The sequence below is a fragment of the Oryctolagus cuniculus genome, chromosome 7 (genome assembly GCF_964237555.1).
Source record: "Oryctolagus cuniculus chromosome 7, mOryCun1.1, whole genome shotgun sequence".
Taxonomy (NCBI): Eukaryota; Metazoa; Chordata; class Mammalia; order Lagomorpha; family Leporidae; genus Oryctolagus; species Oryctolagus cuniculus.
This window is the reverse complement of record NC_091438.1, coordinates 45,409,319-45,422,413: the sequence shown is the minus strand read 5'-3', so window position 1 is coordinate 45,422,413 and position 13,095 is coordinate 45,409,319. Positions and strand designations below refer to the sequence as shown.

Below are 13,095 nucleotides of genomic sequence, written 5' to 3'. Positions count from 1 at the left end.
GACATATGTTGCCCATTTAATCTCACAATGCTCTATGAAGTGTACGTAATTGTCACCACCATTTTATAGATCAGGAACCAAGGGAGAATGTCAAGTGACAAGGTTAAAACTGTGCAACTCATCAATGACAGACTGTGGCACTTGAAGCCAGGTGACCTGCTGCAAACACTGGGCATTCAACCCCTATGCTATCGAGGGAGCCAGCCCGACTGCATCCTGCAGCTCCTGGCCAGCAAGTACACACTAAATAAAACAGTATGGAAGCCCCTTGCAACAAATGTTTGCCAGTGGACAATAAGATTTAGGTTTCGGGGCCAGCTCTGTGGCATAGTGGATAAAGCCACCGCCTGCAATGTCAGCATCGCATATGGGCGCCAGTTCTAGTCCTGGCTGCTCCACTTCCAATCCAACTCTCTGCTGTGTCCTGGGAAAGCAGTAGAAGATGGCCCAAGCATGGGAAACCTGAAAGAAGCTACTGGCTCCTGGCTTTGGATCAGTGCAGCTCTGGCCGTTGCGGCAAATTGGGGAGTGAACCATCAGATCAAAGATCTCTCTCTCTCTCTCTCTCTCTGCCTCTCTGTATAACTCTTTCAAATAAATAAATAAATCTTTTAAACAAATATTTTAGGTTTCAACAAAAACAAGTTAGAAAAGGCTCTATGAAGACTGCCCCTGCCTTCATAGTAGCTAAAGTGTAAGCACACACCTGATCCTTGGAGATAATGTGCTAAAGACTACAAATACTCCTAGAGGGAGAGCCCCCGTGGCTTGACCTCCCTTCCACCAGCCCCTCCCTTCTGGGGAGCTTCTCCTCTCTTTACTTAGATAAAACTTCACTTCTTCTTCCCGTATCACTGTGTCTGGTCTCATAAATTGTCAGCAACACCAGGGCCCGAGTCTGAACTCATGTCACCAGTATTCCTGCAACTGTGTTCCCAGGAGTGAACTGCAGAACTGGACACGCTCTCCTCTCATTACTTCATGTCCCCACTCTTTCTCTGCATGAATGCTGGGTTAAAAGTCAATTGACCTTAGCTTCAGTCCTTATTCTGTCACTATTTGTGGACTGAGGAAGATGACATCCATGAACCTTCAATTCTCATCTGGGAGATGGAAACCTAGATCCAAGCCAAATGGAATTCTGATTTATAAATAAACCACTCACTGGTTCAACAAGCCTGTCTATATAAAAAACTCTTTTTTGAGCTATTATTGTAATTAAGCTTTCATTATCTGGTCTTACACACTTATTTGGGCAAAAATTTCTAACAAAGAAAATAATCTAAGAAGATGGACTGCCTTATAAGGTACTGGGTTCCCTAAGTAAAAGAACTGCCAGTTAGGGCAGAAGTTCATCATTAGGTATGTGCAGAGAAGTAAGTACCCTGTGGAAAACCACACCAGATGCTTACAAAATCAGTCCAAGTATGAATGATCTTGTGAGCTCCCTGCACTTTCTATATCATTCAATCTTTTATGAAGATCCCTAGAGGATCCCTAAGGAAAGTCATACAAAGCTGTGGAAAGGTTACCAAAATGTTCTACAGGTTGGCTCTATTTCTATTATTTTTCCAGAACACTTAAGAACTGAGGTTCCCAGACTGAGCAGAATGACCCAGAAAACATTTCAGCAATTCAAATGCTTAAGACTCACTCCTGGGGCCAGTGAGTGCTATGGCACAGCATGTCAAACCCACAGCCTACAGCGTTGGCATCCCATGTGAGAACCAGTTCAAGTCCCGGCTGCTCTACTTCTGATCCAACTCCCTGCTAATGCTCCTGAGAAAGCAGCAGAAGAAGACTCAAATGCTTGGGCCCCTGCACCCATGTGTGAGACCCAGAAGAAGGACCTTGCTCCTTGCTTCAGCCTGGCCCAGTTCTGGCTGTTGCAACCATCTGGGGAGTGAACCAGCAGATGGAAGATCTCTCTCTCTCTCTCTCTCTCTCTCTCTCTGTAACTCTGCCTTCAAATAAATGAAAAAAAAATAAATCTTTTTTAAAAACTTCACCCCTTGGAGATTGAGATTCAGCAGGTCTTGTAGGAATCTGCATTTTAAAAGTGCTTCCCAGGTGACCCAGCCCAGTCTGGGGTCTCTTTTATTTTTTTTTTTAAGATGTATTTATTTATTTGAAAGTCAGAGTTACAGACAGAGAGAGGAAGAGACAGAGAGAGAGGTCTTCCATCCACTGGTTCACTCCCCAGATGGCCGCAATGGCTGGAGCTGCACCAATCCAAAGCCAGGAGCCAGGAGCTTCTTCCAGGTCTCCCACGCGGGTGCAGGAGCCAAGGACCTGAGCTTTCCTTTTTTCCCAGGCCACAGCAGAGAACTGGGTTGGAAGTGGAGCAGCCAGATCTCAAACCGGTGCCCACATGGGATGCTGGCGCTTCAGGCCAGGGCGTTAACCCGCTGCGCCGCAGCACCAGCCCCTCAGTCTGGGGTCTCTGATCTACAACAGCATCAAGAATAATTCTAAGGGGTCAACCCTTATGGCATGGTGGGTAAAGCCATGACTATGGTGCCGGCATCCTGTATGGGTGCTGCTTTGAGTACTGGCTGCTCCACTTCCCATACAGCTCTCTGCTATGGCCTGGGAAAGCAGTAGAAGATGGCCCAAATGCTTGGGCTCTTGCACCCGTGTGGGAGACCCGGAGGAAGCCCCCAGCTCCTGGCTTTGGATTGTCCAGTCCTGGTCATTGTGGCCACTTGGGGAGCGAACTAGTAAAGGGAAGATCTCTGTGTCTGTGGTTCTCTCTCTCTCTCTCTCTCTCTCTCTAACTGTGCCTTTCAAATAAATAAATAAATTTTACAAAGCTATAGGTTCCCAGAATGATGGAGAAGAGTACCCTGATGCTGCCAATGAGGGTGGGTGTCTCCCCAACACCCATTCTTAGTGAGGATCAGTGGGGAAGGGACTCCCCTTCCCTGCCTGTCTCTTCAGATGTGTGGGCTGGGTCATGTGCTTTTGGCACCAGTGAGAGGATGATGGCCAAGTTGCTCGGCTTGCCTTGGTGGTAGGAGCCCACATTTAGCATCTAAAGAAATAGGTGAAGATGAACAGAGGAAAGAAAGCTCTGTCATTGTAGGCTGCAGAGTCTTTCTTGGATGGTCCAGAAACATCTTCTTGGGACCTTTGTCTAGAGGAAAAAAGGTAGATGCGATGATCTCTCTGTGTCTCTTCCTATTTTAGGACTAACACGCAACACTTGATGGTGACATTTGTAAGAACACATCCCTCATAGGGATCTTTTTAGCCATTGCCCCATGACTGAGGTGAACTGAGGGCCAGGGTGGACTCAGGATCTGATGAGTGGATCACAACGTTGGTCACCTAGGAGGAAGAACAAAGCTGTCAGAGCTGATGAAATAGTGAGCTACCCAGTTTCTAACATGATCTAGAATGGCCTCGGACACAGAGCTCACATAACTTCTCTGACATCAAGGCAAAGACAGCAACACTCATTTCACAAATGAAGAAATAGGCTGAGAGGAGGCAAGTGACCCACGGCTGGTCAGTGTCGGGACCAGGTCTGTGTTCCGGGGATGGCCTTTGACTTCCTTCCCAGGGAGTTTTCTGCAGTTTGAGTTATCAGAGAGATGAAGGACCACAGACCTGGCTCCAGACAATATTGGCATGCACCCTCCAGCCCCCCAAGCATAGCACTCAGCAGGTGGAGAATACCTAGGACTATAACAAATTATAATGCTCATGACTGCAACTGCGATCTCCAGGACACCACATGCTGTGTTAGTCTCTTCACCCACGATATTTCCTATTTCCACCATATTGTACATGACAGAACCAAGTCTGTAGCTCACGCTATGCAGAGAGTGAAGTGCCTGGCTTTTGAAGTCACCTCATAGAAGGGATAAGGATGTGTAATGCTGCATAGGTCTTGTCCCTCTCTTCTACCCACTGAGATGGGTACAGACCAATGGGGCCAGATTAGCAAACATGGGTCCCAGCTTCCCTATGACCCTAAAGAAGCACAAGCAACTCTGGTCCCTCAGTGACCCTTGTACAAGTCCCACTGCCCTTGGCAGGGCCATGAGTCCTCTCCCAGTGTTGTTTGCCAGCCAGGCCCGTGGGTCCTTCCTACCCACTGAGATTCTTTTACCACTTGGGTAAAAGGACTACACTTGTTTTCCTTTCTTTCATCACTTAGGAATTAGCTTGATAAGAATCACATGCATGCCAGCGCTGGTCTGGCTGGTACCTCACCCTTCTATTAAGGGACACACCCATGTCAGGTGGGAAACTACAACATTCTTGAATCCTCAGGCAGGCTGGTGCGGAGGCGCATGTGCAGATGACAGCAGGACTCAGGAATGCGCCAGCTGTGCCCGGACACATCTCAGCCAAACAGAGACCCTCCAATCGCCTTCCGACCAGTCCCCAATCCACCTTTGATCCTCATATCAAACCTTCGGGCAGACATTCACCACAGGCTTCGGTTTTTTCTTTTTTAAAAAAGATTATATTATTATCATGAATGTCAGAGTTACGGGGGCGCGGGGGTCTTTCATCTGCTAGTTCCCTCCCCAAATGACTGCAATAGCTGAGGCTGAGCCAGGCCAAAGCCAGGAGCCAGGAGCTCTTCCAGGTCTCCCACATGGTTGGCAGGGCCCAGCTACTTGGACCATCTCCTACTGCTTTTTGCAGGCCATTAGCAAGAAGCTGGATAGGAAGTGAAGCAGCTGGGACACGAACTGGCGCCCATGTGAGGTTCTGGTGTCTCAGGAAGCGGCTCAGTCTGTGTGACAGCAAATTATTTTTAAGCTGTCTGCTGTGCACAGACTTAGTTACTTTCAGTTCGATCCACAAGAAATACACTGCACGTCTTGTAATATTAAGAAACAAGCAGTTTATTTAAGTAGCAAATTTTAAGCAGCAGGAGAGAGAGAGAGAGAAAGAAAGAATGGGGGGGGTCTCTAAGAGTAGGGGACTCAACCCGGGAATTTACCACTAGGCAATCTTCACACAGCACCGGGAAAGGATTCATACTGAGAACCAAACATCATCAGTAATCATCACGGGCACATTCAACGTTCAGCTTGGCTGCGTGTTCCCCAGGATGGAACAGCAGCAGCAGAGGCTTGCTCCAGCTCCCTCTTAAAGCCCCCAAGGGCAAAGGTGGCTCGTTGCCAAGATTTTAGGCAAGCGGTGCATCCCATCTTGGATCTTGGCCAGAGAGCTGAGAAGCGAAGCATGCCCACCTGTTTATCAAAAACATTCCTTTATCCTCCTCCCCGGGAACTGGCCAGGCTCCCAAGGTGCAGGAGAAGGTCATCCGGCAGACAAGTTACTTGTTTACCAGAGCCGAACCTAGATACAAGCCTCTCCATCCTAAAAATTTGTCCTTACAATCTGCTACGCCACAATATGGTTTCTTTCTTTTTTTTGACAGGCAGAGTGGACAGTGAGAGAGAGAGACAGAGAGAAAGGTCTTCCTTTGCCGTTGGTTCACCCTCCAATGGCCGCCGCGGCTGGCTGCGGCAAGCGCACCACGCTGATCCTATGGCAGGAGCCAGGTACTTATCCTGGTCTCCCATGGGGTGCAGGGCCCAAGTACTTGGGCCATCCTCCACTGCACTCCCTGGCCACAGCAGAGAGCTGGCCTGGAAGAGGGGCAACCGGGACAGAATCCGGCACCCTGACTGGGACTAGAACCCGGTGTGCTGGTGCCACAAGGCGGAGGATTAGCCTAGTGAGCCACGGCGCCGGCCAATATGGTTTCTTAAGTAACCAAATCAAGGCCTCTAAGAACACCTAACCCTAACATCCCTTACAAATGTAAATTTGATTGTAACTCTTCTTTGACTAAACGGTCAGTGGTGGCTAGTTCTTTCTATGCCCATGTCTTTAAATAGGAGGATCCTGTTTTCAATTAAATTACATGTATACCTCCAACACATAAGGCAAAGGTAAATGTGTATCCAATCTGATTGAAGCAGGGGCAGGTGCAAGACCAAGATCATTGTCTGCTCAGGCACATTTTTTTAGGCAGACCAAAATAGTCAAGGATTAAGGATTAATGATATGTTTCAGTAGAACTCAAACCTTCATATAAGTAGAATGATACGAAGGAAAGCAAGTATGTCAAATGTTGTTTGCGTGGATCACACTATGAATTTCTTATTGTTAATCCCATTTTACAGGTTAAAAGATGTGACTCAAAAAACATTAAGTAACATCCTCATGGCTCAAATGCGTGGGCCTCAAATTCTGAGATCATATTCTTCCAAAGCCTCCATTCTAGGCAAAGACACAAAGCTGATGCAATAGACAACAGTGGGAAAATGTAAGAAGGGCTGGGAAGAACAAAGACAGAGATTTATACTGTCTGGAGCTATGGCTCTTGAAAGAGATGGAAGTTGAAGTTCCTTGGCAACAATGTTCCAGGGAGCATGACTGGGAAGCCATGAATCTATAGACTGAAATCACACAAACCAGAAGTAAGCCTCCTAATGCAGGGTCCCTCCTTCCTTTCTGACCAGCCAGTGTCCCACTTCTTGTTTGAATAAATCAAATATTTTGACTACTGACTGTTAGAATAAGTCAAGCTCTTGTGTATCTCTGTGCCAGCCCATGTATTCTGTTTCCCTCACAAGGGTGGGGAATGTTCTGTCTATGGGCTGTGCAATCATGTGCTCTCTCCCCACCAAGGCAATTGCAAGTGGGACTCCAAACTCAGTAAATCTATAGAAGACTAATTTTTGTGTTGATAATTTTGTATAGCCCATAAATGATGCTGTAAATATCCTAATGGCCCTTGTCAGAAAGATTCCTTCACCCCCTGACTAATTCTCATCTTTCAAAGCCCATCTCTTCCAAGAGCCACACCTGTGGACAGTATGAGCTGTTGTCTTAGCCCCTCCCCCACCCTCTCCATACCTCCATGATTGCCTATTTCACTGACTTCATGTCTTTTTTTTAAGGTATATTTATTTATTATAAAGACAGAGTTAAAGACAGAGAGAGAGAGAGAGAGAGAGAGAGAGAGAGAGAGAGAGAAAGTCTTCCATCTGCTGGTTCACTCCCCAAATGGCTGCAACAGCCAGGGCTGGGCCAGGCTGATGCCAAGAGCAAGGACCTTCTTCTGGGTCTCACGCATGGGTGCAGGGGCCCAAGCATTTGAGCCTTCTTCCACTGCTTTCTCAGGAGCATTAGCAGGGAGCTGGATTGGAAGTGGAGCAGCTGGGACTTGAATTGACGCCCATATGGGATGCTGGTGCCACAGACAGCAGCTTTATTTGCTATGCCACAGCACCAGCCCTGACATCATGCCTTTATAAGAAAAGAAATTGGAAGAATATGGGTTTCATAATTAAGGCACCAGCTTTGAACATAGAAACATTATTTACTGTTTTGGGTTTTCAGATTTTTTAAAAAGATCTATGAAATGGGGTTTAGCACTGGCAAACTTATAGAGCTATTGCTGTAAGGTAATGCAAATAACGTGTTTGATGGAAGAGAGGTTGAGAATAAACTTCAGTTCCCTCCCTTTCCCTCATCATCTCAATATACCATTCCTAGGGATATGGAAGTATCCTAATCTTTGAATTCACAAAACCCTGCACACAGCAGGCGCTCAGAAAATAAATTATACTACAGTATAGTATAAAAGAGGTTTCCACTGAGATCAATAGTTCTTTCATTATTGAACTAGTGATTTGTTAATGATAATAGGTCAATTAAATGTCATTTGCTAATCATTTGACATTGTGATTTTTGAAGTGGGCTCCACTGGAGGGAGGTGCATCATTTTGGTCAAATCTACAGATCTGGGCTTCAGTAGATCACAGTCTCAGCCAGGAAAGGCTTAGTCAGACAAGAACCACAGAAATCCACAGCACTCTGCTCTGACACAAGGAGGCGCTGTTAAGTAACTTCTCCAACAAGGGATGAACCAGACAGGCTCTGGTGTGACCTCTGGTGTTCCCACCCACTCATACTCACATACCAGCCTCATCTCTTCACTCTGTCCCTTGCATCCTGCTACTCTTCCAGGCAAAATACATTCAGGAAAGAAGCCTGGAGAGGCAGTTCGTGGGTTGGTTGATGAAAACGTCCTGCAGTTCATCTGGTCCAGTCTCCTCCGAAATGCAGCAGAGCTCTGGAGCCAGGACCAGAGCACTGATATCTGCCAATCTCAGCGCCGCCATGCAGGGAGCTTCCCACAGCTGCCCCTCTACCTGCCTGGCCTGGCCCGGCCTCTCAAGCTACTCCCTCGCTCTCAAGGTGTGAGCGGAGGGGAGACCTTTGCTTCCCCCCACTCATCAATTCACTGAATGCAGATTTTTGAGCATTGATAAAATGTCAGGTACTGCCAAGGGGGTTGGGATAAACAGTGAACCTTGAGATTCGATTCCTTCCAGCATGACGGGTACTGAAAAATACACGCAAACATGTGTCACAAGGAGAACAGGATACCAAGGAGAAAATAAGAAAATCGGGGTTGAAGAGAAGAGGCTCCTGAGCACGAGTGTAGGCACAGGCATCGGAAAAGACCGGAGGTTTCTCTCCCTGTTCAGGGATTCTTAAAGGGCGGTTGTGGGCATAGTGGACTTGAAGAATTGGGAGTGGAAGCAAAAGCTCTTTACATTTCACAGCAACCATCTGTTCCATGCAGTAGCAACAACACCACCTGTCTGGACACAGCCGTGACGGCTCGGGAGGCTCAAGAGAGAAGGAGAGGCATGATGAATGTACATACTGACAACAAGGCGGGCAGGAGGGGTTGCCTTGCACTGTTTTCTGTCCAGCCAAGGTGGATGACTACAATTTTGTGATGTGTCAGCCTGCTAAGTTGTCTCTTTATTTCTACTTTTAATTTTTACTTTTTATAATTTTTATTTATTTATTTGAAAGTCAGAGTTACACAGAGAAAGAAGGAGAGGCAAAGCGAGAGTGAGAGAGAGAGAGAGAGGTCTTCCATCCGCTGGTTCACTCCCCAATTGGCCACGATGGCCAGAGCTGTGCCTATCCAAAGCCAGGAGCCAGGAGCTTCTGCTGGTCTCCTACATGGGTGCAGGGGCCCAAGGGCTTGGGCCATCTTCCACTGCTTTCCCAGGCCATAACAGAGAGCTGGATGGGAAGTGGAGCAGCCGAAACTCGAACCAGTGCCCATATGGGATGCTGGCACTGTAGGCAGCGGCTTTATCTGCTACACCACAGCACCAGCCCCAATTTTTATTTACTTTTAATCACTTTACTTGAAAGGGAAAGAGAAAGAGAAAGAGACATAGATAGGTGGACCGAGATCGTCTGTCATCCGGTTCGTTTCCCAGATGCCTTCCAAAAGAGTAAGTTAAGCCAGATGGAAGCCAGGGGCATGGAACTGAATCCAGACCTCCCACATGGGTGGTGGGGACCCAGCTCTATGAGCCATCATCTGCTACCTCTCCAGATGCGCATTAGCAGGAGGCTGTGGTTGGAAGTGGCTGCCCCAAGCAGCATCCTGTCTGCTTTGCCAGTTGCCCACTGCTGTTTTTATTTTTATAGCAAGTAGGCAATGTAGGGAGGATTTGGCAGGGATGGGATTTTGTTAGTTAAGTGCATTAACAGCCATTGGGGTAAGGAAGTTTATAATATTGATGGAAGAGTAGTTGAAATGATGGAATAAGCATCTCCTTTGCCCTGTCTAGCTACCAGTTTCTGCCTCAGTAAGCGGTGTGTGTAAGCAGAGGCATGAAACCCTTCCCATTTGGGTCTTCCTACCATGCCATATTGGTTAATGTTGCAGTCACTCCGGTTTCTAAAGCAAATACACTGAAGCCCTGGTAGCGGCCCCGGTGTGCTTATATTACCAGCTGATTGTTGGTGAAATTTACACAAACACTATCTGCACACTGGGTTGTCACAGCACTTATGGTTTTGGATGTTCATCCCATCTTGCTTTGCATTCCTCCAGAAACCCTAGTTCCAATCCCCATACTGCATCATTGTAAATGCCCTTGTAAATCATGATCTTATCTTTATGGAAGGACTTCCAGCATTTATAGAGGGGAGGGATGCTCTGGGGAGATACTCATGAAGATTGGTGGTGACCCAGAGTGACAGAGTGACCGAGTGACAGAGCCACCGGAATGTGGGAGGCTATCATCACCACCGCCTGACAGGGAAGCAGATTTCATATCTTCGGTGGCTCATTCTCTTGAGTTGGGTGCAGAATATGTATAAAAGGCTTCAGCTCACAGGGTCTCCTTAGCTCCACTGCTTGCCCAAGGTTAGGAGGACAAGGTGAGTGTGCTGACTGACCTGTCGGCAGCTTGGGGGTGGCTGGGACTGCCACTTCTCTTCTCAATGGATCAAGTCATTCCGGGATGGAGAGAATGAGATCTAACTGGTAATTCCATGAAGACCAGGCTCATGGAAATCATCAAGGTGTTGAAAAACTGATGCCCTGGAAGGGGTGAAAGTCAGCCAGAGGCTGGTGCGGGGTGGGGGGGGTGGGCTGGATTGTAGGACAAGAGGCTGCCACTCAGGACTAAAGGCACAGTACATGAGGCAAGAAAGAAAAATAAAAGCAGGTGATGAAGAGAGATGATAGAACCGTCAACTTGGGCTAAATCTGTGGCTTCTGGAATGCATAAATTAGGGGACTGGACAGAAAGTGTTTTAAGATTGTTGAAACTATCGGGTTCTGCGTGCTGTTGCTTTTGAAATCAGGAGTCCTGGGAGAAACAGGACAGGCTGGAGATGGCGCTACCACATTCTCACTTACGCACAGCTGGTTCTCCACACCAGGGGAACAGGGCTTCTCTTCTGTAAGGATTCAGCCTCTGCAGCCACAGATTTGATTGCAGCATTCCAGGCTTTGTAGAAAAATATTGATGGAAATGAGGCCTGTACTCGCGGGGCTTTCAAGATACCTGCATTGTTTTCCAGGGTGGCTGAACTGTCTCCAAGATGTCCTGCCAGCAAAACCAGCAGAGGTGCCAGCTGCCGGCCAACCCCCTCCCCAAATGTCCACCCAAGTGCCCCCCGCAGGCCCCTCAGGCTCCTGCCTCATGCCCAGCTCCACGCCCCACTCCGGCCTCGTCCTGCTCTGCTCCCAGTTGCTGTCTCGCCCCCAGTTGCTGTCTCTCTGGCCGCCGGTTTCCAAGTCTCCACCCTCGCCAGCCCCAGCCATCCAGCTGCTGTGAGAGCGAGTCCTCTGGGTGTTTCAGCTGTTTCCACCACTCTGGGGGCTGCCGCTGACCTGCAACCAGCGAGGAACCAAAGAGCTGCGGCCAAGGACCAGCCTTGAACCCGTGCCTTTTCTCTTGCCTTTCTTCTCCCCTCTCTTATGGTACCGGCCGTGGAGATGATGGAGATGATGGCTTCCCCTTTCTGCTGAGCGTCTCAGGCCTCCCCAGCCTTTTCTCTGCTTCCAAGTCAAGATCCTGAATGTAAGAGAAGAACGGATTCCCAAAGCCTTCCCTGCAACAGAAATAAAGCCTGTCTTTCCTGGAGCCCTGCCCTTCTTGGTGTTTGCTGATTCCTCATCCCCTGCTCGGCAGAGCTCACATTCCCCTGGATTCTCTCAGCAGACCCCTGGCATGGGCCACCTCGGTGGGGGGGGGGGGGATGCCAGCCAAGTAGACTCGGGGCAGGGGGGGAGCATACAAGAGGGCCAGGAGAAAGAAGCCCCCAGAACAAAGTACGAGGGGTTTCCAAGATGCAAGTGAGCCTGCTGTGCTGGTGGTGCCACTGCTGCCATCGCGGGCTTTGCCTCTGCTCGCCAGGGCCTTCTGCTTCCCTCCGCCTTCTTACTCAGGAGACCGGAACGCTGCAGAAGGAGGAGGAACAGGGGGACTTGTAGCGCTCAGATTTCAGTTATACAAGGCATGGGAAACATCTTTCTTGAGCACACCCCCTTGACTGTCCCTCCCCCCACCTCTGCACCCAGGAGCGGGAGCAGGTGGGTCTGTACACTAACCAGGTCAGCACGACGTGGAGAGACACAGTGGCCTTGGTGCTGCTGCTTGCCCTTTGTGATTCTTCCTTCGTCTGCCCACCAGAGCCCCTTGCAGGGATCTGAGACATGTTCTCAAAGCACTGGGCCATGGGCAACAGCAACGCTTCTGCTCATCCTCTATGGGTGGCAATTTAAATATTTTTATACATCTTTTTTTTTTAATTTACTTTAAAGGGAGAGGGAGTGGGAGAGAGGGAGCGAGAGAGAGAGATAAAGAGAAAGGACATTTCCATCTGCTGGTTCATTCCCCATATGCCCACAGCAGCCAGGGCTGGACCAGGACAAAGCCAGGGGCTTAGAACTCAGTGTGATCTCCCCAGCGGGTGGCAGGGGCCCAAGTACCCCAGTCATTATCTGCTGCCTCCCAGGGTGTGCATTAGCAGGAAGCTGGAACCAGGGGCAGAGCCAGGACTCAAGCCAAAGCGCGCTCCAATATGGGATGTGGGTGCCCCAAGAGATGTCTTAACTGCTATGGCAATGCCTGCCCCTGGGCTCAGGTTCTTAACCAGACTATTGAGACACGCTGGGCTCAACAGCTCTGCCAGACACAAAGGGGCAGAACCTCAGGAACTGCACATAACCCACAGCGATTAAAACACCTGGCTTTGTGGAGTGGCGAGTGCCGCACACAGGAGGGATGGACTAGCGGACGGGAGATGGACGATTGGTACTCCTGGCCATTTCCTTCCCCATTTTCTTTCTGACTGCCATGACTGGCCAGGGGCTCCAGAGCACTGAGGGCTTTGGGAATGAGGATGGGGCAGACTCGGCTGCACTCCCTGACAGCCCAATATCCAGCATAAGGAATAAGCTTCCGGATCAACGTTTTCAGCCAGTGGAAAAGGGAAAAGCAGGGTTGCAGAAAGGAGGTATCTCAGGGCTCGCTGAGATTTCTGTGTGTGTGTGCATGTGTGCACATGTGTGTGCATGTGTGCATGTGTGGTTAAATACTGTGATATATTCAGCATGTTTATTAACAAATAGAAAATACCATGAGATAAATGACTACACCTTGGAGGTCACCCAGCTCCTCAGGATAATCTGGGATAGGAGTCTAACCCACAGATGCAGAGCAATCATTTTATAACATCTCAGTGTACATTTTCAACAGAAAACCATATTTATTGATTTAA

General features: G+C 48.6%; 1 protein-coding gene across 1 annotated transcript; it reads left to right on the top strand.

Annotated features, from left to right (window-relative positions):
- Positions 1–10,094: 10,094 nt before the first annotated feature.
- LOC108177603 (late cornified envelope protein 2D) lies at positions 10,095–11,456 on the top strand. The gene is made up of 2 exons (XM_051858704.2): positions 10,095–10,242; positions 10,891–11,456. Exon 2 carries the CDS (start codon positions 10,912–10,914, stop codon positions 11,200–11,202), a length of 291 nt encoding a protein of 96 aa, XP_051714664.1. The 5' UTR covers positions 10,095–10,242; positions 10,891–10,911; the 3' UTR covers positions 11,203–11,456.
- The last annotated feature ends 1,639 nt before the right edge of the window (positions 11,457–13,095 follow it).

Bases quoted from the DNA above. Each gene is read 5' to 3' on its own strand.
- LOC108177603 (XM_051858704.2), top strand. From the start codon at position 10,912: ATGTCCTGCCAGCAAAACCAGCAGAGGTGCCAGCTGCCGGCCAACCCC.